At 45.2% G+C, this 26,800-nt stretch overlaps 1 protein-coding gene across 2 annotated transcripts in view; it reads left to right on the plus strand.

Annotated features, from left to right (window-relative positions):
• Window positions 1-26,800, plus strand: part of ZDHHC14 (zDHHC palmitoyltransferase 14) — a 282,376-nt gene that overhangs the window by 162,454 nt on the left and 93,122 nt on the right. For both annotated transcript variants that reach the window (XM_079939445.1, XM_079939444.1), the window contains exon 2: window positions 8,634-8,794. In XM_079939445.1, the coding sequence (XP_079795571.1) occupies window positions 8,634-8,794 (161 nt within the window). The remainder of the gene's footprint in view (window positions 1-8,633; window positions 8,795-26,800) is intronic.

Consider the following 26,800-nt stretch of genomic DNA (forward strand, 5'->3'; position numbering starts at 1 on the left):
GCAGACAAGCCTCTCGGCCTGGTGAGTGCCGGTCGGCCCTGATCCTCTGTGCGGGAATCTCTCCGCTTTGCCCTCCCTGTTGCTGTGCTCTCCTCCGGGGCTCCGAAGCTTTTCCCCTCCGCCACCCGCAGTCTCCGCCCGCGAAGGGGCTTCCTAGTGTGTGGAAACCTTTCCTCCTTCACGGCTCCCTCCCACTGGTGCAGATCCCATCCCTATCCTTTTGTCTCTGTTTATTCTTTTTTCTTTTGCCCTACCCAGGTACGTGACGGGTTTCTTGCCTTTTGGGAGGTCTGAGGTCTTCTGCCAGCGTTCAGTAGGTGTTCTGTAGGAGGTGTTCCACGTGTAGATGTATTTCTGGTGTATCTGTGAGGAGGAAGGTGATCTCCGCGTCTTACTCTTCCGCCATCTTCTCGGAAGTCCTGCCCTGCTAATTTCTTATGGGTCCAGGATGCACTGAAAGCAAGGTGATGGAGTTACTATGGCCAATTAGTTCGGCAGCCGTATTCCTGAAAATGACACAATCATGTGAGTTATTGTTTGTATGGTTGCCATGGATGTATGCTGTGTACATCCATGGACGTACAGGGATAGTGGCTGTATGGTTGCCATGCCTACGTAATCCCATTAGGTCATTAAAGAGCCAGTTTGGGGGCAGAGAAATGCTGGCTTTCCTCCCCGTGATCCACACGCTAGCCAGAAGTCTTTGGCCTCCTGGAATTTTATTTTATTTTATTTTAACATCTTTACTGGAGTATAATTGCTTTACTATGGGACCTTCTGGAATTTTAAGTCAAACTCAAAATCACTTTGCCAAAAAAGTTTGAAACACCACAATTTTCCCTAACAAACCCTTGCACATTCTCAATAGTAGATGGGGAAATGAAACTGTTTACACACTGTGATTTGAAGCCTGTGTTTTTAAACTATAGCTTCCCAGGTTCTGTGTCTATAGCTGGACCTGTCTGGGTGGTCTGGGAGGCCCTGAATTAAGAATAATGACACTGATTTTGTCACATAGGAGCTCCACAGGCTTCAGGCGAGACTGTGCTGTGTGCAGACATCCCTGCTGTAACCACATCTAGCCAGGAGGCCTGCAGCGAGAAAGCGGAGCCCTTAGCTACTGGCCTTTCCTGGGTAGGGAGCGCTTCACCAGCCTTCTTCCCTTTGTAAGCCCGAAAGCTGCTGCTCTCGATGAGAAAGCAGCTGTAGCCTGGTGAAAAGATGAACTGTGGAGCCTCTGATGACACCGTGAGTCTTCTTCATGGTCCACACATTCCTACATGGAGTTCTCCTCTCCCCGTCCTTTCTCTCTGGGTTTGAGCTTTTCCTTCCAGTGTCCTTTTGTTATATTCTTCCCCTTTGGTCCCCGTGTCCATTTATTTAAACTCCCTCCTTCTACATTGGTAGATTCATCACTCCGTGCGATTGCTAAGAAGGGGCTTTTCAAGCGCTGGGCGCTGCTGCGGGGTGTCTGGCGGGGGTAGCGCTCTATGAAATCGTCTGGTTTTCCCGTTCCACGGTTGTGAGTGGATGTTATTTCCGAGTCCACTTTTTTCTCTATTTGTCTCCAAGTATTGTGCTGCTCTTTGCCCTGTAGTGGTACATTTATTTCTAAATATGTGATTAAGGAACAAATCATAAAAGTAATGGTGTTTATGTTCCTGCCTATAAATGAAGAATACATTCATTTTACAGTGACTCAGATGAAAAGGAAACAGATCATTTTTATCTACTCTCACAGTGCTACTCTGTTATCATTTCAGACGTGTGAATCATTGGCTCAGATTATTTCATTTTATGATCATTTGCCTTAACTGTTTGTTATTGAAATGCATTGCAATCAAGACTCTGACGTTTAAAATAATAGCCGAACTTTGTGATTTCTGAAATATAGAAACCTCCTTCGGTGGAGCGTGGCATCGATAAAGCAAGGCCGTGCCCCCTCTATCAACTTTAATTGCCTCATTTCTATGTATAAAGAATAGTTATTCTCATCTTTATGCTTTCATATATACAGGACAGAACAAAAATGTCAAACATAGGTCATGTTGTAGCCAGAGGTCATGAGCTACAATTAACGGGATGTTTTTTTCTATGCATATCCATTTGCAGGCAAAATATGAAAAGATGACTCAAATTGTTTTGCTATGGGAAAAGATTCTCTACTTTTGTTGTTGCTGTTATGTAATATTATTACTATTACATGTTTGCTCTGTCTTTCTGCTCACCTTCCTACATTTCAAAGGGTCAGTCATGGCCTGTGGGCAGGTAGATTACACATCTGTTATCAATGGCAAAAGATTCTCTACTTTTTGTTCTAAAGGGCACTTAGTCTTAATGTCTCTGCTACATCTTCTTAATGTTGTTTTGTTTTGGTTTGGTTTTCAAGTCAAGTTAATCTTCTCCCAAAGAACGTCCTGTAGAGAAAAAGAGAGACTTAGCTACCCAATAATGAAATCCAGATTTCCTATTTGAAATGTTTAAGATATTAGTTTAGCCCCAGGACTTTCATCCAGGGAATCAATTCTACTGAGAGTAAATTCTAACCTGCGAGCCAGTTTCTACATAGAAATACAGAATTAATGAGAGTGCTGATCCTGGAATGTCAGTATCTGATGGTAAAATAATTTTGTCATAAATAATGACATAATACACTAATTGCATAATATAATATAGCACCCAGAAAATGGTTCCACCCTTCATGTATAAACAGCAAAATACAAATAATTATTTTTCCTAAAGTTTTGAGAAGATTACTATTAGAACTGAAAAAATTCCCTCTAATCTTTTGGCAATGCTACATTTTCTAATTATTACCCGGAAGGACCTTTCTTTACCTCTAATGTACAGTGAGATGACAATCAGTAGTAGGCATTTAATCATCATATATAAAGACAAACACCTCACTGATGTGTATGATAGGAAGGGGATTACTGTACAGGCTTTCATCACCATAGCATTTGTTGCCTCTGGTGCTAAATTAGCTCATTTCTTTTATGTTATGAAAATGCGTGCTTTCAGATTCTTTTTTTTCCTCCTGTCGTTTTCCCATTGAGCTTTATGAAGACGAAGGTGCTGGTAGCCTATATCCGCTCGGCCCTGGCTGGTCTATAGGTCACAGTCCTTCAGACCGAAAGAGGACTTCATTTGGGGTTTATGTCTTTGGCAGCTGCATCATCATCTTGTATCAAATCCAGGCCCTCGGGGGAAGGAGTCTTCCTCATCACAGATGGCACTCGGAATTGGAACGCCCATCCGCAGTTGCTCAGAAACGTGAAGGAGCCGTTTTCAAGTTGGCTGAGCTCGGGCTGGGCATTTTCTTTGCCCCTTGCAGCGCTTCAGCTATTACGTCGTGCCAGTTGCTGGGGGTTGGCTGAGATTTTCCCATCAGTCTCGCCTCCTTACGGAGGTCTCGTTATCGCCGTCATGGGCCGCGTCTGCTTTGTCTTTACCAGCGGGACTGCAGACGCTCTTGGCTTTTTCTGAGCAGCGGTTTGAATGTGTCTGTGCAGCACTGATCTTATTGTTTGCCTGGGGGCCTGAATTCTGCTGCTTTTATAGATAGCGATGTCCAAGACTTCAATGAGCAACTCAACATTGTCCTTTGAAATACAGAGGCTGGTAGGATGGGTGACTGTCACAGAGCACCTAGTATTGCGCAAAGTTGTACCAACACACGGTGCTTCATCTGCTAGAACTTTAGAGTGTGTGGCACGCATTAAACTCAGTGTGTGCAATCCCACCTTTTCTCGGTGGCGGAAGCATCCTGAACGGGGCAGATCCTTAGCACCTGTTTGAAGGACGTTACAAGACCCAGCAAGCTTAGAAGTTAGAGGAGCAAGTTCTAGACTCGGGGTACATTGTCAATGTTGAGAATATGGCTGATTTGACTTTCCTGCTCTTTTCTGTGTTACTGTAAAATTCAGTGAATAGGTCTCATTCATTCAATTGCTCAACAAGTACTTGTCAAATAGCTACCCTGTGCGAGGCATTGTGCCCGGCGCTGTGAAGGACACATGCTGACCAGGGCCCAGTCTCACCCTCCAGGACTTCCAGTCCAGTGAGTTTCATGAGGCATGTCCACAAACAGCCACAAGTACCATCAAGAGAAGCAAACAAAAATATTACGGAGCTTTAGGAAAAGAAGCCAGCACTTTAGCTCGGGGGTGGAGCCCAGAAAATCTTTTCACCAAGTCCTTATGCGAACTTGAAAGTTGGGGCAGCTTTAACAAGCTGAGTTAGGGGTGAGGGTGTTCCAGACACCAGGGCTGGGTGGCAGGCGCCTTTCTGGGAAGGCCAGGGGTCAGGGTTGCTGTCCCCGTATGTGTGAAAAGGGGGGTAGAGCAGGACATGAGAAGGGGAGACCGGAGACTAGGCACCATGGGGTATGGGCGCCAGAGAAGGAGCTTGAAGTTGATTTGGCAGGAGAAGGGGAGTCATTGCAGGCTTTGGAACAGAGATGTGTCGGTGTGTTTGGGGTAACCTGAAGTGGGGCAGGCAGAGGGCTGAGATGGATGTTCTGCTGTCCCCCAGGCGAGAAGCAGGGAGCTGAGGAATTCAGGGCAGTACCCCTGAGGTTCATGAGAGGCGGGGAATGGGGCCACAGTGCGGTGGAAGGATGGGCCTTAGGGCGGGAGGAAGGCTGTCTCCTCTCTACCCAAGAAGAGGGAGAGAGGAGAAGGGTACCCCCGGGGCAGGGGGCTTCTGAAGGACTCAGACTCCAGCGGGACAGGTTTAGACATCTGGTAGACCCAGAGAACACAAAGCCGCCTTGTAACAGAGCTTCCAAATCAGCGCCTTCCAAATCCCGGCCCCCTTCCTACCCCCATGTCCTTTCTTCTCCAGCCACAGAGGGGCCAGAAACGGCACTTGGCCAGCTGGGGAGGGGGAGGAGGTTTAACACAAAACCAAGTTAGAAATTTCCACTGGTAATTAGGATTGTTACACTTTGAAATGGTTAATGAGACTGTCTGTCACTTAAAGTGACTGAAGGACTTTCTGTTACCTTCATCTCATGACCAGAAAAGTCAGGATCCGTCTGAGTTTTTCACAGGGTGGTAGGCATGTACCCATCAACTAGATTCTTCGTCTTCCTCCTTTCCCGGACCAGGGCTGAATAAATTAATTGACACTCAAGTGCAAACAACTTAAATCACAGGGTCTTGTCTCCTCCATGAGAATGTGCCAGGGGGCAGAAAAGTTAAAGACGTTGATCTCTAATCCTGAATATCAGATATTGGCAAGGGCAGCAGACATCCTCGGCGGGAGGTGGGGAGAGGCGGGTGGAAGCGGTGGGAGTCCTCCAGAGCCATCAGCCTGGAGCAGTGGGTAGCTTTACATACAGTGCACTTGGGACAACAAGAAACCGTTTAGGACATGGCTTACTCATTAACGACATCTTGCTGTGAGCAGGCAAACTCTTGAGGTCAACCAAGTTACATTTCAGAACCAAAAGGGAAAAGCAAATACACCATAACCTAAGATCTACTAAATCAACTCCACAGGAGGGTTCCAACAGCACTGAAGAATCCATCTCTGGAGAAGCCAAATGGAGGTAAATAAATTCCACCCCTAAACACCCAAGGTGGATCACATCCTACTGGCTGGTCCCTCCAGGTAATATTGTCCAGCTGTGACCTGGGTGCAGCTGCCTAACAACTGTTCCAGTTGTTTCTTATTGAAACTCAATAATGAGAAAGAGGAAAAAGTTGGCCTGTTGTATTCTCTGCCTTTGTTCAAACAGGCATTCTTCTGTTGAATTATGAATTTCAGTTCTGGAAAAATTCTCCTCTACACAATTGATCATTTTCCTAACCATTTTGTTAAAAAAAAAAAGAGGTCCACCTAGAGTAGATTCTTTTGGACTAAAACAAAATTTTAAGGCTAATCTATATAAATTGAAGTTTATTAGTATCGGGGTCAATTTTGTGCCTTTAATATGGACTGTGTTTATTTCTGATTATGGTACCCTAGCACATTTTCAAGGCTTCATACAATTTCAGGTTGCTTTTTATATGACAATAAGAGTAACAAAGATAATGTCAGTCATATTTTATGACACAAATACTTTCTAATGTTCTTTGGAGTTTGAGTTCCTTGATATTAACTTGATTGATATCACAGTCAGAGATTTAATCAATAGATTTGCAGCAACTGATATTTATCTCCAGCTCTTCATAAAAGCTCCACATCACAGTCCAAACATGGTCCATTTAACGTAATAGACACGCCTTGGAAAGGTATCTGTTTTTGTAGCCCCTGGCACTGCACTGTACCCTAGAGCTGGGATGCAGCCATGTGAACATTTCAGGGCAGTATTAAATGGGATTTTGATTGTCACTTTATACTGAATCTTTAAAGGGAAGATGGTCATTTCCTGACAAGACTTTTATTCTCTACATGTGTCAAGTTGAAATGCAAGTTCTGTGTTAGGCTGTAGGGCTGGCCCACCTCTTTGACTCTGTATTTATTTCCCAATAAAAGAAGGGCTCCCAAAGGCAAAGCAAAAGGGAAAACAGGAGGCACCCCAAGCAGCACCATCTTTTAAATGTTTTCTTTCTAATTTTCAGAACTAGTGGATCTCTGTTGCAGGAAAGTGTCTCATTTGAAGCTTTTCAGTACCTAAAATTATAAAATCAAATTTTTAAGAAAACTGGAAACCACTGAAGAGTTTAGTTATGTTAGTGTTTGTCTGAAAACACTCTAGGAAAAGCAGTGACTCTTTTTTACGCAACAAAATCCATTGGATTAAAAAAGTCCGTTCCATAGTTAAAGTGAATGCTTTCACAAAGGTATTTCTTCAGCTTAGACACTCTTGTATTCCTTTTTTCCACAGCAATCTCTGTATATCTTCTTGTCCTCGTTGCCGAATTCTCTTTTCTATGAGAATCTCTGACGATGTTCAAAAAGGCTCTAAGTGCCTGGGAGTTTGGGCGGGGACGTTGATGCAGGACAGACAACTAATAGTTTTTTATGGTTTCCCATGAATCCTGTGAAAAGAAGTCACAACAGGCAATCCAGCCCAAGTGTGATCTGATACTTTCTGTCGTTCATTCTGTTCTGTTTCTGCAGGGGAGCTGGTGTGGGAAAGATGAAACAAGTTAGAAATGTCACATATTTTGTGTCTCTAAATCAGGTGATTCTCTTGGAGACCGCAGTCCACTTGTCTGGTGGGCAATCTTACCTAGTCATGTTTGGGGTTGCTCTTCCACCTTCTTAAAGTGGCTGGAAAGTCTCTGGTTTCTGCGGAGCAGGGGATTCAGGACAGGCCCTTGGTCTTTAGTTCACAGTAACCACTCCACATAGACCTGAGTCACCAGCCGCTGGAAAACTAGATGCTCTAACTTGCCTGATGTTGGTCTCAGCAAAGGGGACCATGGCCTGTGGTCCCCGAGGCCTGGATGCTTGCCAGCATCCCCTTGCCATCCCATCAGAGACCTTGCCACCTCTCTGCAAGTACTGCACAGGAGTGGGGTGCTGTCCCCAACACCCCAGGAATGAGCCCCCTGGCTCACCTCTTGAGCAAAGCTTTCCAACCCTTTCTTCTCCAGCTCCCTCTCTTTGTGTGGTCTTGAGTATCTGGAAGAGTATCCCCTGGTGAGGCAGACCATCTGGGAGGTGCTTTCCACTCTGGATGTGACAATTCCATGATTCTGTGTGGTGTTTCTCAAAGCCCATGAGGTTACTGAATGTGATGACAATACACTGACCATAGTCATTGCAGGGCCATCCTTCACCCAGCTCCAGGCACCAAGCTACTTTTCACTCTGCCTCTCACCGCCTCTGCAGAGTCAGGGAGCAATGACAGTGGACCAGGGTGATGCTTAAACCTGGTTCCTGGATCCCTGGAGCCAGCTGGCATAGATGTCAGTCTGTCCCAACGGCATCTCTCCCTGACTCATCACAGCCCCTGCTGCGTGTAAGTTCATTCACTGCAGGACAGTGAAGGGGTTTCACAGAATCGAGATGCGCCGTGTTCATCCGTTGGTAGCTCAAGTGCCTTCTTGAAGAGCATGAGACTATTATATTCCAGCTGCCTAAATCCTTTTAATCCTCTTCGGAAACGGCCTGCAAGTACATTTCCATAGCTCATTAACCTCTTTTGCATAGATTAGCTCCAAAATATTGAAAAAGTGATTTCTTGCCTTTTGAGGGTGGCTTGTGGTTCTCTGCGTTCCATGCCCTGAGTTGTCTGACCCAGGGAGGAAGGGCCGGGTGTGATGAAGACAGTTCCAAGCTGGTGTCGTCCTATGTTATGCAATTCCAGAGATGGGTGGAGAGTCCCATAAATCATGTGCTCTGTTTACAGGACAAAGGGTGCAAGCTCTGTGCGTCTTACATGGATTGTACAAGCAGGATTATTTTAATTTTTCTGCCAGTGTCTTTCCAGAGTACCACGGTGGGAGCAGAGGATTATTGTAGCTGAGAAGGGGGGTTAAATTGTCCACAAGAGAGAATTGCAGACCTCCCCAAATGTAAATGCTTAAAACATAGATGAATTTTTAATGGAAATCAATTTTGCTTCTCCAAAAAAGCCGTTAGTTTCTTGGAAAATACAGAGTGATCACTGTTGATTACTGACATTGTATTTCCTTTCTTTCTCCCCTCCCCCCCGCCTCCCAACCTGCTGGCAGCTGTCCGTATCTAGCAGTGAAAATCACCCCTGCTATCCCCGTGGTCGGTGGCATTCTGTTCTTCTTTGTGATGGGGACCCTGCTGCGCACGAGCTTCAGCGACCCTGGCGTCCTTCCGCGAGCCACACCTGATGAAGCCGCCGACCTGGAAAGGCAAATAGGTAACCCTGAAGGTCCGCCCTTAGCCTCTGGTCACTGCCCACCTGTGCTCAGCCCCAGTGCGGGAGGACAAACGCGGAGCCCGTGCAGGAGGGCCTGGGCGCTGGACAGTGCCAAGTCCCCGGGGAGGAGTCCCGAAGTTTTCATTCACTTGGCCTGAGGATGACCTGAGTAGGAGGTGGGATGGAAAGTGGTCGGAGGTAAGGCTGAGGGACCGGTGCACTGGAGGCAAGCTGGCGGTGCCGTCAGGCAGCCCGCTGCCACCGAGCTCTTTGAAACCCGAGCGTCCGAGTCCCTCCGAGAAGGAGCCTCTGTTGTGAAAGCTGTAGTTCCTGGTGGCTGCTCTTCATTCCCTTTTATTATCATCGTAGCTGAACTCTGGTTTCCATGATGTAAACCTGGAAACGTTACATCTTCGACTGCTGTCCTATTTATCCAGCCTAGGATCCAGCATTTCCTTTATTAAGGCATAACAAAGATGTATATTTCTGGTATATATTGAGATGAATGGCTTTATTTTTCCTTAGATATTGGAAATCCTAGGATTAAAAATTTCCAGCAATCCATTTTAAAGATATTAAAACCAATCCTAATCCCTCATACAAAGAACCCTTAAAGTCCTTTTTTTAATTAAAAAGAGAGCTTCCTCTTAAAAGTTTGCCTTTGTGAATGTGCAGCTTTGCTGTGGTACAGTGATAATTTGACAAGCATGGCAGGGGGCTGTGATGACTCAGTGTGAACATAAAGTTTAGGCATGAAAAATCATTTGACAGAAATAGTTCTCTCCCAGTGGGCTTCCGTTCACAGCCCACTCAGATGAAAGACCCCCACTTTCCACAGTATAAAGAGGTACAAGTGTGGGTCTTGATAGGTACCATCTGCTCTGGTCCACCTCCCCAAGTGCTGAAGCACAGACATGTCCTTCTCTGAGCATCTGCTTCCATCCTTCATCCCTGTCACCTGGGAGGGAAGCAGTAGAGGAGTTGATGATGGGAGTGTATGTGAGTTGTCTGCTGGGCTGCAGCCTCCTTGTGTCCTGAGGTAGGGAAGTGGGGAGACAGTCTCTTTCTTTGACACCACCTATTGAGATTTGAACACAGGGTATTATTTCATAATCTGAAGTCTACATTCATAGCTTGTTAATAATCTGTAAAGGCCATCCATGACGGTCATTGAATTTGATCACATCCCAGCAAGTTTGTGAGGAAGACTTTATTATGACACCCATTTTACAAATAAGAAAACGAAGCCCCAAAGTGGTTAAATGGGAGAAAGTGGCAGAGCCAGAGCCTTCAACCCAGGTCTCCTGGGTCTCATCCGTTGTTCTTTAGGGATGTTCTTGCTCTTAAAGGCCCAGTTTCCTTCAAGGAATAGAACGGGGCCTCTAGAAACTGCGTAGTCTATGCCCATGTCAAACTGGCACAAGCTCGAAACTCCTTCTCAAGCAGTGTGCAGACAGCCCAGCTCCCCACACTGGCCGTTAAGCATTTTCCTGCTGTGATCCTGTTTTCCCTCCCACCTCCCTGTTAGTGCTTAGGAGCATCTGCAGAATCAGCAAGGTCAGGAACTGGGGGGGTTTCTGCCTTCCTTACAAAGTGGGTAATAAAGAGTGCCATTGGAATTCTCTATGATGAATGCAGATTCTAAGAGGCACAGACTTTCCATCATTAACACTGAGGAAGTTGAATGATTCACTGAAGTGCAATTTTTTTGTTGTTTTGTTTAGTTTTTTTTTTTTCTTAAAGTTGATAATCTCAGAGCAGTATTTTTCAACATAAGCAATTGTTAAAAACCAGCTCTGCCCCCATGTCTCCGCCCCCCAGAGACACAGATTCTGTGAGGGAACTAGATGGGGTAAAGGATAAAACCAAATTTTGTTTCCCGTGAAGGAGAGAGAAGGGGCTGTAGAGACAGGGCTTTGGCTGGCAGAAATGAGTAGCCTGGCACATCCTTCCCTGAAAGGCAATGATGAGCCTAGACAAAATAGTCAGAAACAATCATTTCATGACTCTGGAATTTGAGGAGTGGTTATTCATGAAAAACTGACGAACTCTGGGTAAGAACAGTGGGAGTCTGTGGCATTCTGTCCTGGGGCTGCTCTAATCGCTAACCTGCGTTCAGAGGTGAGGAAGTTCTACCTGGACAGGACAAGCCCTGAAAACCAGCAGCATCTCTGTCTGAGGGGCTGACTTGATTTGGAGTGGAGCATGGAAAAAACCAGAAACTGAAACTTTCACCTTAAGAAACTGGACAAAGAAGAGCAAACTGAACTCAAAGCAAGTAGGAGTAAGGAAGTCTTAAAGATGACAGTGGAAATCAATGAAACAGAATACGGAAAACAACAGAGAATATGAGTGAGCCCAAAAGTTAGTCCTTAGAGAAGGTCAACAAAATTGACAAACCTGTGACTATACTCCCCTGACCTTCCACTCCAAAAAAAGACAGAGAAAAAGAGAGAAGATGTGAATTACCGAAATCAGGAATGAAAGCAGGGGCATCACCATAGGATTTTAACTTTATGCTACAAATGAGACCACTTAGACAAATGAACAAATTCTTAGAAAGCCACAATTACCAAAAAGAACTACTCAGGAAGAAATAAAAAATCGGAAAAAACACATAGCAAGTAAAGAAACTGGTTGTCCATATTAGAAAGATGAATTTGAACCCTTACCTCACACCATACATAAATTTTAAATGAATCATAGACCTACATATAAGAGCAAAAATGATAAAACTTCTGAAGAAAACATAGAGAAAATTTTCATGACCTTGTGTTAGGCAGAGTTCTTAGATATGACACCAAAAACGTGATCTGTAAAAGAAAAAGATGATAAATTGAATTGCATCAAATTAAAAACTTTTGTGCTTCAAAAGATACCATTTAAGAAAATGAAAAGACAAACCACAGACTGGGAGAAAATATTCACAAATCGAACATCTGATAAAACATTTCGTACTTGTATCTAGAACATATTAAGATCTCTTACAAGTCAATAATAAGACAAACAACCCAATTAAAAGATGGGTAAAGAATTGAACATTTTTTTCAAAGCATATATATGAATGGCCAATAAGCACATGAAAAGATGCTCAACATCATTAGTTGTTAGGGAAATGCAAATCAAAACCATAGTGCAGTACCACTTGACACCCACTAAAATGGCTCCAACCAGAAAGACGGACGGTGTTGATGAGGATGTGGACAAATTGGAACCCTCATGCGTTACAGGTGGGAACATAAAATGGTGCAGCCACTTTGGAAAACTCTTCTCAAAAGTCCTCAAGAAGTTAAAGTTACCATATGACCCAGCAATTCTACGCCTCCGTATATATCCAAGAGAAATGAAAATACACGTGCTTGTATGTGCATTATACCTAATAACCAAAAACTGGAAACAGCCCAAATGTCCATCGGTGGGTGAACTGATGTACGGTATGTGGTCAGTCCACACAATGGAATACTGTTAGGCAGTAACATGGAGCAAAGTGTTGACACAGGTTGAAAGAAGCCCAATCAGAAGACTAAATACTGTGTGGTTCCATTTATATGAAATGTCCAGAAAGGGCAAACTTTCTGGAGAGCAAATCAGGGATTGCCCAGGCTGGGGCTAGGACTGAGGGCTGACCACACATGGATGTGAGAGAACTTGTTGGAGGGATGAAAATGGTGTAAAATGCATTGTGGTGATGGTTGCATAAACTAAGACATTTACTAAAATCGTTGTATTGTGCACTTACAATGGATAACTGTTATGTAATGTAATTTATACCACAATAAAGCTGTCAAAAATAAAAAGGAGGAAGAGAGGAAAGGAGAGAGGAGGAGGATGGAGGAGAAGGAAGAAGGCTCTCCCGTCCTCTGGTTGTGGGACTTTAGGCTAGTTGTGCACTTTCTAAACCTCATCCCACCATGTTCTTAACTTCAACATGGGAATAAGGACCCAGAGCCTGTGAGGTTCTTGTCAGGATTAGCTCAGTAAATCGTAGAAATTTTTGAGAAAAATTCTCGTCTTTTCCCACTTGGTTCTCTCTTCACCTTCTATAAACACAGATTCTCATAAAAAGCGACCCGGTTTGTGATGGAAATAAACAGCAGAGCTGGTCTAATGCTTTATAAGGAGTTCTCCCGTATATCACTTGGCTGTGGAAAATAAGATGATGTTTCAATGAAATCCTACCACATTTATTTCATGTTCTCTAAGGAAGGAAAAATGAAAAATGCGATTTGGAAACTTTTTATTATTAGGGCTATTGATTCCAATTATCCATTGTATTTCTCTGCGTGTAGAAGCCCAGAACAGCCACTTGAAACCGTCCATCTGAGGAGCTGATTGAAGATTTGCCAAGCATCTGACCAGCTACCCCGTCTTCAGATTTCTGGAGAGGAGTGGGTGGCGAAGAGGAGGCTGTGTGTCTCAGAGTCTGTTCCAAGTCTCCGGAAACGCCTTACACTTCTTTCTTCTGAAAGAGCCTTCCCAATAACTCATGTTGCAGCTAAAAAGACAGCCAAGAATGCCAACAGGAGTCCAGGGAGGTCCTGCTGGGGTCACTGGAGTCCTGCTTGGAAACTTTTTAGTTTTGGAAACTCAGTTCTTCCAGTTCACTCGGGGACGATCAGATACTAAGCAACTGATTTGGGCTTAGAAAAAATTACGATACCACCTTCACGGGCTCCAAGCATTTCATTTCAATTAGGGATAGACCTTTCCAGGGATCAAAATAGGGGAAAGAGGCGGGTCTCCCTCCTTCCTTCTGTCCCGTGTGCATCTCTTCCCATCCTGAGGTTGCCAAGACAGGGACGGCAACTGTAAGCTGAGATACGCACTCCGCCTGTTGGGCTCTAAAAGCAAGGCTAGTTATTTAGGAAGCTCTCTCCCCGTGTCACGGTAACCCCGACCCCAAGTAAGTGATCTAATGGCTGCTTGGTGAGGATGGAATCAGATTAAAGGAAGCCAGGTGGCCTTTAAAAAATTCACCTGTGCTGTGGCAGAATCTGAAGAATTATTGTCTCCACTCTGAACCTTTTACTGGCCGGCTAGAGTACCACTCTGCTGGACAGTGCCCATGTTTGCGCCTCCCTTCCCTCTGCTCTGACCCCCTCTCCCCTCCCTCCTCTTCCTCTCCTCCCCCTTCTCCGCTGCCTTCTCTCCTCTCCTCTCCTCCCTCCTCTCCCTCCTCCTTTCTTCTTCTTTCTCTCTCTCTCCCATACTCTTTTGGTCAAATTCTCATCATCCAAGAATTTTCCTTGTAGTACCCGGAAACAGTCACCATTTCTAACACTGGAGTTTATCTTTCATTGCCTCTTAAAGCCGTCCTTGGGCTGGGTATCCTCTGGAGGAGCCGTCTAGGAAGCAAGCAGTCAGCTTCCTGCCTCCACGGAGGCACTGGCCTTGTCAGCAGCTCAGGTCTACACTGTCCCAGAGAGTGCAATTCCTGCAAGGGCTCTGTGGAAACAGGGTGTGTTCACCACCCATTTGACTTGTTAGTTTTCTCCCCAAAGACATCTTAATTCTATGTTTAAGAGTAGAAGCATTTTCATTGGAATTTTAATAACACCGATGGAGTTTTGTTGAAGAAAATGCTTTCTGAGGAGAACATTCTTAAGCGAATTTAAGACCTTAATTTTCTCTATTGTATTACAGCTACACTATTTCCAATTTTTTCTCATTGCCATTTTTATTGTACCAAAATTATTTTTATTGGAGTGATTTCTTTTCTGTGTAAAATTTATAACTAAGATTTTTTTGTGATTTTTTTTTTAATATTATGAAAGCTGCCATTATGAATTTTCTTTTTTTTTTTTTTTTCCAATTTTTTTCAATTTTTGGTTGCATCCCACAGCATGTGGGATCTTAGTTCCCTGACCAGGGATTGAACCCACTTCCCCTGCACTGGGAAGTGCAGTGTCTTAACCACTGGACTGCCAGGGAAGTCCCAGATTTTCTTATAGAACTGTTATTTCTACTACAACAAATTTTCCTGGTGACTTAATTTTTTACTGTGTGAATTTTTTAAACCATAATTGGCTTATTTTTGTGTTAGTTATTTCTACTGGTAATATTCACCATAAAATTGCTTTTAAAATTGATGGTTTCATTTATTTTTTGCCTTGTAACTAGTCTATTGGCTGTGATTGCTCTGTGATGACCTCTTCCCATACATTTTGCAGTCACGTTGTATGCTGTATACTAGATAGCCACACTTGAATATGCAAGAAAAAAAGAAAAAAGGCAGACATCAAAGATGGTTAATTTGATTGATTTTTGCCAGTTTTCTTTTCAGAAGGTGACATTTTCTGTCCATTTCTCCTATTCTTATTTGCACCTCCCTACTCATCTCCAAAATTACCGCAGTTAATCCTTTGTGTAATTTTTATTTGCAGTGTGGTCATTTCAGGACCTCATGAACATTCTGCTAGACCAAGAACTTTGTCTAGAATTGAACTGCACCTGCCTCTCTGGGATTCCTTCCTGCCTTTCCCATTCGTTCTCCCCTGCTGCCTGTTCTCTACCCTGTTCTTTCCAGCATTATTATGATGCTACTTCATTAGCTTTTAGACTTTCTCTTTTATGCACCAGCTTAAGCATTTACCTGTGTCCACTGAAATAAAATATTCCCTGCCCTTTTCCTGTAAAGTAATTGGTTTATTGGTCCACGATGAAAAGGTAGAATAGTATTAATAGCTATTTTTATTAAGTACTTCTCTTGTGCCCGGCATTATGCTAACCTCTTTCCATGTATGATCTCATTTAAGACTCACCACAGCCACTCCATGATGTTTAGATGCTATTAATGTTCCTATTTTATGTAAGAGAAAGCTGGTGCTCAGATTTGCTGAAGGTCATCTGACCAGAGCTGGCAGTCAAATACAGGTCGGTCTGCCATGACACCCTGTGCTATTAACCACCGCCTGCTACTGCCCACCATCTTGTTGCCCCAAGGGGAAATTTCTGGGACCCCTGGAGCAGGTAGCACTTCCCTTTGCCCGTAAGTTATATTCTCTCTCCCCGCCCCAGATTGTCAGCATCATCTGCTCCTCCAACTTCCCTGGCCCGTTGGCTGGGTCTCCCTGTCATAGCCACAGTCAGAAATAGAGAGCCGTGTCCAGCACACTGTGGCTAGCGGGCCTGGTTCTCAAATCCTGAGCCCAAGTGGGTGGAGAAGAAGAACTACAGGGAAACTCCAGACAACCTGACGGCCCTGTTGGAGCTGCCTCGCTGATGTCTAGTTGTTCCCTGATGCTTGTGAAGGAGTTAAGGGAAGGGGGGGCAGGGTGTCCTACCATATCTGAAATACCTTCTAGAAGAGGCATTTCCTTGTTTAGGAGAAAATGCCAGAATCATCTAGTGTGTACTGATGCCAGGGAAGGGTAGTGAGTCTCCTATAGAAATGCAGAGTGGTTGCTTAGAATGTCAAACTTCCTGATTGTCTCTTTTAAAAAAAATCCCACCCTGGGAGAGCTGCAAACCAGATGTCACAGTTCAGAATTATGGTATTTGGGGAAATACCACAAGGTTCCAAAGGGTCTAGTTCTGAGGGATGGAAGGAGCTGGATATTTTGTTTTACTGAAGGATTTGGAAGAATGGGTGTGCTTCATCCAGGATGCTCGTTGAAGCCTATGTTATTTCTTCTTCCTGTAGAAGTCCAAACTTTTGGGAATGTACTGTGTGCTGGAACTGAGGCCAGCTTCTGATGCAAATGTATTTACTGAGCCTGAATTCCTAAATCTACGTAGGTATTTTAGTGACCTCCGTAGTCCCCATCCTGAATCTACTGGGTGTGTCTCAAGATAGTTGAAGATTTGACTTATATATGTGTATGTATGTACAGATTGGAAAATCTTCTGTAGAACTGATGAACTCCTTCCTAAAAGCAATGCTATCACTTCATTTCAGGTAAGGGGAAATCTCTCTCTCTCTCACTGCACCAATGTCACAGTCTTTAAAGAGTCTGTGTTAAATCAGCAAAGTGATGACATAGAGCAATGTTGACATGCTTTACTTTAAAAAAAAAAAGTACTGTAATTGTAATCATTTCTCATATACAAGGCCACAAAAAGGGGAAAGATGATGAAAGAACCAGGGTGAGGAAAATGTCAACTTCAAGGGAACGGCGGAAGCCAGGTGCTGCAAGGAGGGGAAGTAAAGGATCAAGTGGCATGAAAGGGATGGTAAAATTGGGACCACGTGGTTCAGGAATATGGCCAAAGGAAAGAGCAAGAGTCTGGAGCTTGTTAATGGAAATTAGAGGCCCATCCTCACCCAGCTGGGGGCACTAAGAAGACTGCTGACTCACGGATCTCCTGGCTGTAATACAAGAGCTTTCTCAGCTCACCTCCCCAACTGCAGGTAGGCTGCTGGTTCATTGCAATGCTCTGAGTCATAGGAAGTCCCAGTTTAAAGGGACCTCAGCAATCATGGAGTCTGTCCTGGACAACTCCCTTAGTTTACAGATGAGTAAAACAAGTCTCAAAGAGAGACAGGTACAAATCCGCCAATGCTCACACAGAGCGAATCTGAGACAGACCTGAGACTCCAGCCCTGGGGTCCTGATGCCACGTGCAGGTACTATACCTCTCCTTTGACTTTTTTGCTTCTGAAACTGAATCCCTAAATCCTAAATCAAAGCGAGGTCCGTGAAAAAGCAACATCAACATCACCTGGGAGGGGCTTCCCTGGTGGTGCAGTGGTTAAGAATCCGCCTGCCAATGCAGGGGACACGGGTTCAAGCCCTGGTCCAGGAAGATCCCACATGGTGCGGAGCACTAAGCCCGTGCGCCACAACTACTGAGCCTGCGCTCTAGAGCCCGTGAGCCACAACTACTGAGCCCAAATGCTGCAACTACTGAAGCCCGCGTGCCTAGAGCCCGTGCTCTGCAACAAGAGAAGCCACCGCAATGAGAAGCCAAGTGGCCCCTGCACTGCAACAAAGAGTAACCCCCGCTCGCCGCAACTAGAGAAAGCCTGCGTGCAGCAACGAAGACCCAGCGCAGCCAATAAATAAATAAATAAATATTTAAAAAATCACCTGGGAACTGAGTAGACCTGCAGGACCTCAGCCCCCAGCCCACCTGCTGAATCAGCATCTGTCCTTTAAACCAGACGCAGGTAATTCACATGAAAGCTGAGAAGCACAGCCCTAAAGCCCTTCCACCTCCCTCCCTGCGACGGGTGCCCAAACCTATGACCGTCCTCTCCAACAGTCAGTATTTGCTTCCTCTCCTCTTAAGCTCTCGGGACCATCATATTTTCAGGAGTTTGGCGCACTACAACTTCATTTACTTTGAGCATTCAGTGTAACAACTTCCTGCAGCAAATCTGAGTAGGTGCTTCACATTCTTTATTACTACTTATGAAAACAACTGTATCAATAAATATTTTCTCTTTAGATAGTGCTTTGCAGAGTTCAAAGTCCATCTCTGTTTTCATCATCAGTAAAGTATGTGGCTATGAGCGCCGGCTCTGTCAATAAGTTGATTGAGCCTGCATCCCAACTGTTCCACTCGCTGTATAATCCTGAGAAGTGTTTGAACTTCTCTGGGCCTTGATTTTGATGCATATAAAATAGATCCACTAAGTGCAAAGATCCATTCTAGTGTTGTTATTCTGTGATTCTAGAAATAAACCCTTCTTCCTCCTTTGCTTGACCATGAAAATTTGGCAACCTAAATGCTTTAGAAGGTTATTAAGCCTATTCAGCTACTGAAACAGGAGTGACATATTCCGTTAATAATTTTAGAATGCAAAGCTATACGCACACCCATGTAAATTCAACAAGTAAACTGTAGTTGCTGCGAAATAAGCGAGATATTTAAATGACTCACTGGAATATTACTATCATTATTACTTTAACTGGTATGCTTGGGAGGGTAAAGTAGGTTGATGAAACAGTAGCTCTCTGAGTGAGGGAGTGAGTCAGCCAGTCAGTAGGTTTTAGAGGGAAGCCAAAGCTAAAGCACTTATCCAGGCAGGGCCTGTTGGGCAAAATGGGATCTGGTCACGCCGCCGCCGCTGGTGTGTGCGTTGGGCGGGATGGGGAGGGAGGCGAGAATGGCCTTTCAGGAGAGAAGTCCCCCCGGAGAAGGTTAATCAGAAGAGTGAGCAGGCTCTTTGTGCTGGGAAGTGGGAGGCATTTTCTTCTGACAAGTGTAGAGTAGCATGAAAGGCAGCTCAGGAATAAAAGGAAACAAAGGACTCTGGGAGGAGAGAGGAAATGGAGTGGCAAGGAGGTGGGGCGGGGCTCAGCTGGGAGGAGCCGGGAGAGGCCGAGCAGGTGCAGGTCCAGGAAAGGATTACCCGCCACGCTGAGCAGCAGAGATGATTTAAGGAAGGAGTGCTGTGGTCAGAGAAGCAATAGGTCTGCCTTGCCGTTTTCTTGGGAAGAGCTTTTTTTTTTTCTTTTAACAGCCCGGGGAGTCATCCCACATACTGCTTTGTAACCAACACCTGCACGTTTTGTGGCTGGAGTCTAAATTAGGAATCCAATTTAAGTGAGAGCCTCTTGCCAAGCAACCCATTCGTTACTGCCTCTGCTTAGCCTTATCCCTCACCTGTCAGATGCCAGTGTGTCATTTATGCACTCGCATACTCTGTGAATGTGTAACTTCGTTTACATGTTACCTTTGGGGTCTGTGATATCAATGAAACTGTGTCATAATAATCACCCTCTGAAACCTTGATGTAATCCAACCAACTCACCGTTGTTTTCCAAGTGAACTTTCTTCCTCTTTCTTTGGAGTTTAATGCTGCGGTGTAGGGATTTACAGCTGGTTTGGGGGGGCTGGGGCATGCTATATCTCCCTTCCCTCCTGTGTCCTAGAAAACTCAAATCTAGGTTATGGGAGAGAGCTCAACTGTTGTGTTTCTTGTAGATAAGCTCTGAGGCTAAGACTCATTGCCTAAGAATATAAGTAGACTAACGTCAGCTGTGTTGTCCAAGCTTGTGATGGGCATTAGCACTCAGAGGCTGGAAGGTACATGAAAGAGGACAGGGAAGGCTTGAGGTGGTTCTATCTGGAAGAATGGTGGGGCTCTTCCTGCCACCATGTTTGGTACAGAAAAAATTCCTAACATTTTTCATGTATCCAGATTTATCTTCCAAGGCTCCTGTAGGAAAAAGTTGGCTTGTGTAGGTGGACAGAAGTGAAGACCATTTATTTGGAAACTGTAGATTAACACTTTCTAAGAGAAAACAGAAATCCAAGTGGATGAATGCCATACTTCCTACCATCAGAACCTGGAGTGCGCACTTGACAAAATCTCTTTATTTTCCTTTAAGGGTAGAAACTTGAAGTCCAGGGGTCCTTGAGTGAGTGAATGGGTGGGTTACTCCTTGCACTCAATGGAAATCAATAGAACAGAAATAGGCTAAAATCTCCTGTGGCCCTCACAAAACTAAATGGAACACGCTTGGAGCAATGCTGAGTTCAACAGAAATAGAATGCAAACCACATGTGTAATTGCAAAGTTTCTAGTGACATTAAAGTGAAGAGGGATAGGTGAAATCAATTTTAATAGTATATTTTATTTAGCCCCGTATATGCAAAATAGTATCATTTCGACATGTATTCAAGATAAAAAAGTACCAACAAAATCCCTTACATTTTGGTGGGTTTTTTGGTATGAAGTCCTTTCAGTGTGTGTCTCGCACTTACAGCACATAGCAATTCCGATGCGCCACATTCCACCTGCTCAGTAGATACACATGGCTAGCGGCTGCCATATTGGACAACACGAACATACAGAGCAAAGAATTGGGCCTAAATAGTTATTGGGATCTCTGAGAGTTCTTGGTATTGTTTATCTTGTTTGGGGATCATTTGAATAACCACTGGATTCCTCCTTTGAGATCCTCCACCTGTTATGTATTCCATAATACGTATCTGAAGGCAGAGTCAAGCATCTCTGGAGAGTTGAACAACCACAGAACTCATGCGTCTCAAAGGAATTAGTCGGGGAATGGGTGGCTTGCTTTCCCGTGGTCTGTTTCCTAAGATACAAATATAGTGACTCAAATGGGAAATTTAAGAACAATACCCGGGGACTTGAATGATCTGGTATGGACTCATCTAAGGGAAGCGTGCCGTGTTTATGCTTTGGGGACCAGTGTCACAGGTCATGGCCAAGCTATGCCCTCTCTGCATGGATCCTCAGGACTGGGGAGCTGTCATTTAACAGTTGTCACAGATTTCCCGAGCTCACCCATGGGCTGGGGTGAGAGTATCCAGGGTTATCAAAGCCTCTGGGTACCACGTGCTAGCAGAAGGCTGTTGAAAAGTTTACTTCTGGTGCCTCATGGGAGAAGTTTGTCTTTCACTTCCTATCAAAGGATTGCTGATTATCTAAAGCCAGCTGGAGCTGTTGTCTCGCTGTTGGGACTGTCCTCCCCGTGTGTGGTGTGTGTGTGTGTGTGTTGTCAAGGGCTGCTCCAAAGCCAAAAATCCCAGCAGGAGGACACGTGGGGCATATATTATTTTACGAGATGTAACTCTTCTGCGCTCACTCAGGTATAATGGATTCATTTGGGAGGGCGAGAGTTGGGCCATCGCAAGTGTCAGTGAGGCCAGAACTTTCAGATTGGATCCTGGTAACACTCCTTATGTCATATGGTTGATTTGAAGTTTGAAATTACTTGGAGAAGAGGCCCACTTGAAAGGTGGCTTCTGATCCTTAATTAGTTGTTGTTTTTTTTAAGATTTTTAAAGTCTTTATTAAATTTGTTACAGTATTGCTCCTGTCTTATGTTTTTGGTGTTTTGACCGCGAGGCACGTGGGCTCTTAGCTCCCCAACCAGGGATCGAACCCACACTCCCTGCATTGGAAGGTGAACCACTGGACCACCAGGGAAGTCCCAATTCGTTTGTTTTTAGTTTGTGCAGTTTCACCATGGTTCAGGCCTATCTTATTGAACATGAAGGTCCTATGAGCCCCGTCTAAAAGGACAACGTAACACTCTCGCCAAGACTTTTTATCTAATTATTATTATAAATTCCGCAGCGTATGCATGACTCTTTGATGGACTGGGATTCTAGGCTTTTCAAGCCAGTGAGTGAAGCATGGGCATTTGGGACAGGGCTGCCCCTCTGTTTTCCTGGTCACCGCTCTGCAGAGAGAGGTTATTAAGAGCAGCTACACAAGAATGCCTGTGGTTGCCTGCTTTCCTCAGCTTCCTCACCTGAGCAGGAGTAGGTCAAGGGCTCGCTCACTTGTGCTCTGTATAAACCCCTATCCAGTTACAGGTGCTTCCGACCGAGGTGCGAGTGATAGTCTTTTCTTCCCTGTTACCGTCTTTTCAGACCAGGAGACGGTTGCTGGGTGTTTCATTTATTTCCCTGCATGCCGTTCACCTGTGCCTTAATCCGCTGTACATCAATTTTAGCACTGAGGCACCTTCCTCATCGCCTCTGCCATTCTAGAAAAAAGAAGGACACGTTTTTCTCTTAGATACGGATGAGAAGGTTTTGCTGTCATATATGATATTAATCCCATGAATACCAACAAAAACGTCAAGTTCTAAGAAAAGAACCCAGAAATGAAAGCGGTGGAGAACAGGTCACGTGGGTGTGTGATTGTGGCCAGCGTTGAGAGGAAGCTGTCTGTAGTTGGACAAACTTTTGCTGGGTGACTACAGAGAGATGACTGCATTTTTCTCCGAACGAGCACAGAATGCTTCAAACATTTATGTGGTTATTTTTTATCTTATGATGACATATCCCAGACACTTAATGAAAAGTATTCCCGGCTGGTTGTTTAGTTAGAAAATGAATCATTATCAGTTAATCTATTTTAAGCACACACTATCTTAAGAACTATGGAGGAATCAAAAATCTAGCTGGAGGCTAGCATACAGAGTGAAAACACTGAGGCTTCTTTTTTTAAACAACAGAAATTTATTTTCTCGCAGTTCTGGAGGCTGGAAGTCCCAGATCAATGTGTCGGCTGGTTTGGTTTCTCCTGAGGCCTCTTGTCCTCAGCTTGCCTGGTGGCCAAGAAGGCTTTTTAAAACAAACAAGCAAACAAAGGAACATCATTAAGGGCAGATGGTTGTGATGCAGGGTTTACAATCTTTGCGCTGCGGACAGTTTGAGGCAGAGAATTCTTTGCGGTGAGGGCCGTCCTGAGTTTGCAGGATGGGTAGCGGCATCCCTCCCCTCTACCCACTAGATGCCATGAGCACCCCCCTGCCCCAGCTGTCAGAATAAAACTGTCTTCTGACAGTGCCAAATGTCCCCTGGGAGGTAAGATCACCCCAGGTGGAGAAACTGAATTTGTGAGGATTGAGGGAACCATGAACCTAGGAGAGAATCAAGAGAGATTAATCACGGGGAGTTGTCTGGGAAAAGCAGATCTGAGCTGGATCTCAAAAGACAAGAGGATAAGAATTGCCTGAGTCCATGGTCCCTGGGGTGGAGGTGGGCAGAGAATAGGAGAAGGGAGACATTTTAGAAAGTAGTGACTGAAAAAGGCATATAGGAACCCAAACAAGATTTCTTTGGCCAGCATGGGTGGTACATAAGAGTAAGGGGCAATAATGAATGACTCTGGCTGGTGTTTGTGGTGGGTAATAGCCGCTCAGTACAGGTTTCAAAAGGCAAGAAAATAGAACCAGGAAAGAATGAGAATGACTCAGGCTTTTATAGCATACACTGTACGCCGAGCACTGTCTTATTGATGTTAATCTAATCCTCTCAGCAGCCCTAGGAGGCAGGTGCTATTACTATTCCTACTTTACAGCTGGAGAAACTGAGGCATGGAGAGGATGAGTAACTTCCAAAAATCTCAGCCGGTAAATAGCAGAGCCCCAGTTTACGCCCCTGTCCAGTCGCCAAGCCCAGGCTCTCACCCATGGCACTGGGGCAGGGGTTAGTCCACGTGGTTCCTGGGTGATGGAGTTCTCACCAGGCGGCAGGAATGGGTCTGGAACCCAGGTGGTCAAGCAAGGTTTGAAAGGAATAAAAAACCCTACCCTAGTTTTCAAAAACGTCAGGAATTTGTTGGAAGGGTCACACAGATGCTCAGATTGTAGAGGAAAGCAAGGGAAGCAGTGTTGAGCAGATAGCTCAGATCCATTAGCCCAGGAATCGGGACAGGGAGAGTAAGGTGAACATTGGAGCCGGGGCTTTGAGCAGGAGAGGACAGGTGAGGCCTGGGCTGGGGGGAGGGTGATGGGCAGACAAGGCTGCCACGGAGTGCGGGCGGGCCAAGGTGGGTCCCAGGTAGGTCCCAGGTGAGCCGAAGAAGAATTTGGACTCTGATGGTGAAGCCAGCAAGAGGCAGGGGTAACTAGAAGGAAGGTTGCGGGGAGAAGGAGGCTGGAATTGGAGATGAGGCTGGGCCTGTGTCAGGGAACTTGAGTGTGGAGGGATGGCTTCATGAGAGAGGCCACGTGGTGGAAAGGCCGTGGGCCTGGACCCTGGCTCCTCCGTTCACGGCTGTGATCTAGGCCCATTGCTCAGCCCTCCAGCCTGGGGGCCCACGTCTCTGGAACCTGTCTCGTGGGTTATTGGAACAGTTAAACGAGATACTCTATACGTGAGGCCTAGTCCAGCAGAGGGAGATGCCCTAACGGTGATGAGGTCAGCTGGAGAGGAAGCAGTTGGAGCCAAACCAACGCGAGGACACCATCGGATGGCAGTGACGGGATGAGGGTCTGCTCGGGACGGGCTCTGGGAGAGAGAACCGTGGCGCTGTTACAGTTCGTCGGTGCCACTCTGATACGAGAGTAATGAAATGTGATTTTTGCCGTGTTGGGATTTTTTTCTCCAGTGGGTCATCCAGTACATAACAGTCTTTATCTAAATGGACAGAAATTGAGCATCAGGGCTGAACAGCTGATTTGCACATTTGGTGGAGGTACGTGGTTAGATGTTGCCCAGTATCGTGTTAGGCTGAAGAATGAGATAAAAGCAAAGTTTTATTGTAAGGGCAGGACTTTGGTTGTTCTTATTTGTGAATTTAGCTCTAAAAATAACTTCAGCATCCAGACACTTAAAGGGTTCGTGGTGCCTCTTGTGAGCTGGGCACGCCTCCATCCGCAAACTTCCCAATTTCATTCCCTCCCCGCTGAGAAAAGCGCGAACAACAGATGACTCTGAGGGCATACAGACTGAAGGCGACGCACCAGCGTGAAGCCTCGTGCTGTGCAAACCTGGGCAGAGTATCAGGAACTGCCCTCCCCATCGCCACCCTAATAAATAATGTAAATAGGGCTTTTTCACTGATTTCCAATGAATGTTTTAACTGCCTAAACCAGCGCTGTCCAATAGAAATATACTCTGAGCTGCAAATGCAAGCCACACGTGTCATTTAAAATGTTCTGGTAGCCACTTTATAGTAGTAAAAAGAAACGGGTGAGATTAATTTTAATAAGATATTGTATTTTAGCCAATTCTTCACAGTATTATCATTTGAACATGTAATCAGTATTTAGAGAGCATTGAGGTGTTTTACATTCTTGCTTTCTTACTAAATCTTTCAAATCAAGTGTGTACTTTACACGTCTCAATGAGACAAGCCACATTTTTAATGCTTAAGCGCCACAGTGGCAGAGGCCACCGTGCTGTACAGCAGAGGTGCAAATTCCCCAACTGCAAGGCTGCCTTTCCAGAAAAAGGCTGGTAATAACTCTAAGCTTGGTGACACCCACATCACCCTGGTTCCCATTTGACTGATGCCTGTGGATATGAATGCAGGTTTGTGGTTCATTTCCCACCTCATCTAGTTTGCATCGCCAGAGGGAAAGAGTTTACGAACCATCCATCACCTTGAGAGCCCCAGATGGGCTATTTAGGGACAAGAGCAGCCCATCCAGAGGGCTGACATCCAGCCGTTACTAACTTCAGAGAAAAACAAAACTAATAACTTCGGGGCCAAAGTGGAACGCAAGTTTGTGAGAAGGAATTTCAAATATAAGAAAGGCAACAGCCCATCCATAAAGAAAGATGGTTTTCAGACTAAAGCAATGAAAGACTCCGAATTGTGTCTTTGGTTTTATTTCTTCTGCCTGAGATCCTCATTTCAGGTCCTTCTGATTCCATTTTTCCACTTGACAGCGCACAGGGTGGTTCTAAGGGCGTCAATGCTAAAATAGTAATTATTGGGTTGACATTTTGCAAAAATCACCAGGTGAACTCTGGGGGTATGAAACAATATAACAGAGTTCAAAGAATGTGGAACGGGGATTTCTCTTCCCTGCCGGAGGCTCGTTTTTCTTTCCTGGCCAAACGCACAGAGGGGGAGGAGCTTGCGACAGGAGAGAACATCTGGAAATGTGACCTGCAGGGAGGGCGGCCCAGCTCCCAGCCTCCAGAGGCTGGGTTTCCCCTCCGGCTCTCTGAGAGAAAGGAGAGTGAGCACTTCTGAGTCTAACCATACTTCAGAATTATTACAGCTCAAAACATACAGTGTGATGATTGAGAGGTTCTCGGGCTTCCCACAAAGCTCTCCCGGGATCAAAGCAGTGAACAACTGCTCTTCCAGGATGATAAATGGTTGTTGGTTTTCTTTCATCAGTATTTTAATAACCATTTGCACATTTTGGCAATTATGGACACAGAGTGTCTGATGACGATTACAGAAGCAGATTGCAGAGGTGCTTCACGGGACGCAGTTGGCCGTCAAAAGCAACACGCAGGTTTCAGCCCTGGCACCTGGCTGTCCGGCCACCTCCTGAAGCAGGTGTGCAGTGGCTGTTGGTGTAGAGCAGCTGATGCAGAGAGGTTGGCTGCCTTGCCCTTGGACGCTCTCTTCGCCAAGACAGCTTCGCTCCCCAGCAAGAGCACCGAAAGCCCCACTCAGCCACTTAGCTCTTTCCGTGTCTGCGACTGGCCACTGGATTCCGAGCTGCTTTGGCAGCCGTTCCTGCCTGTGCTGGGGGGAAGAATCTGACAGATCGCCTCTCCTTGGTCTGTCGGAGAGAGCTGGACCCCCTGCATCAGAGAGGGCACCTTCTTGGAAGAAAAGTGCTGTTGGTGTTTCCTGGACGCTTCCCATTTCTCAGTTAAAGT

The sequence above is a fragment of the Stenella coeruleoalba genome (assembly GCF_951394435.1).
Source record: "Stenella coeruleoalba genome assembly, chromosome: 12".
Taxonomy (NCBI): Eukaryota; Metazoa; Chordata; class Mammalia; order Artiodactyla; family Delphinidae; genus Stenella; species Stenella coeruleoalba.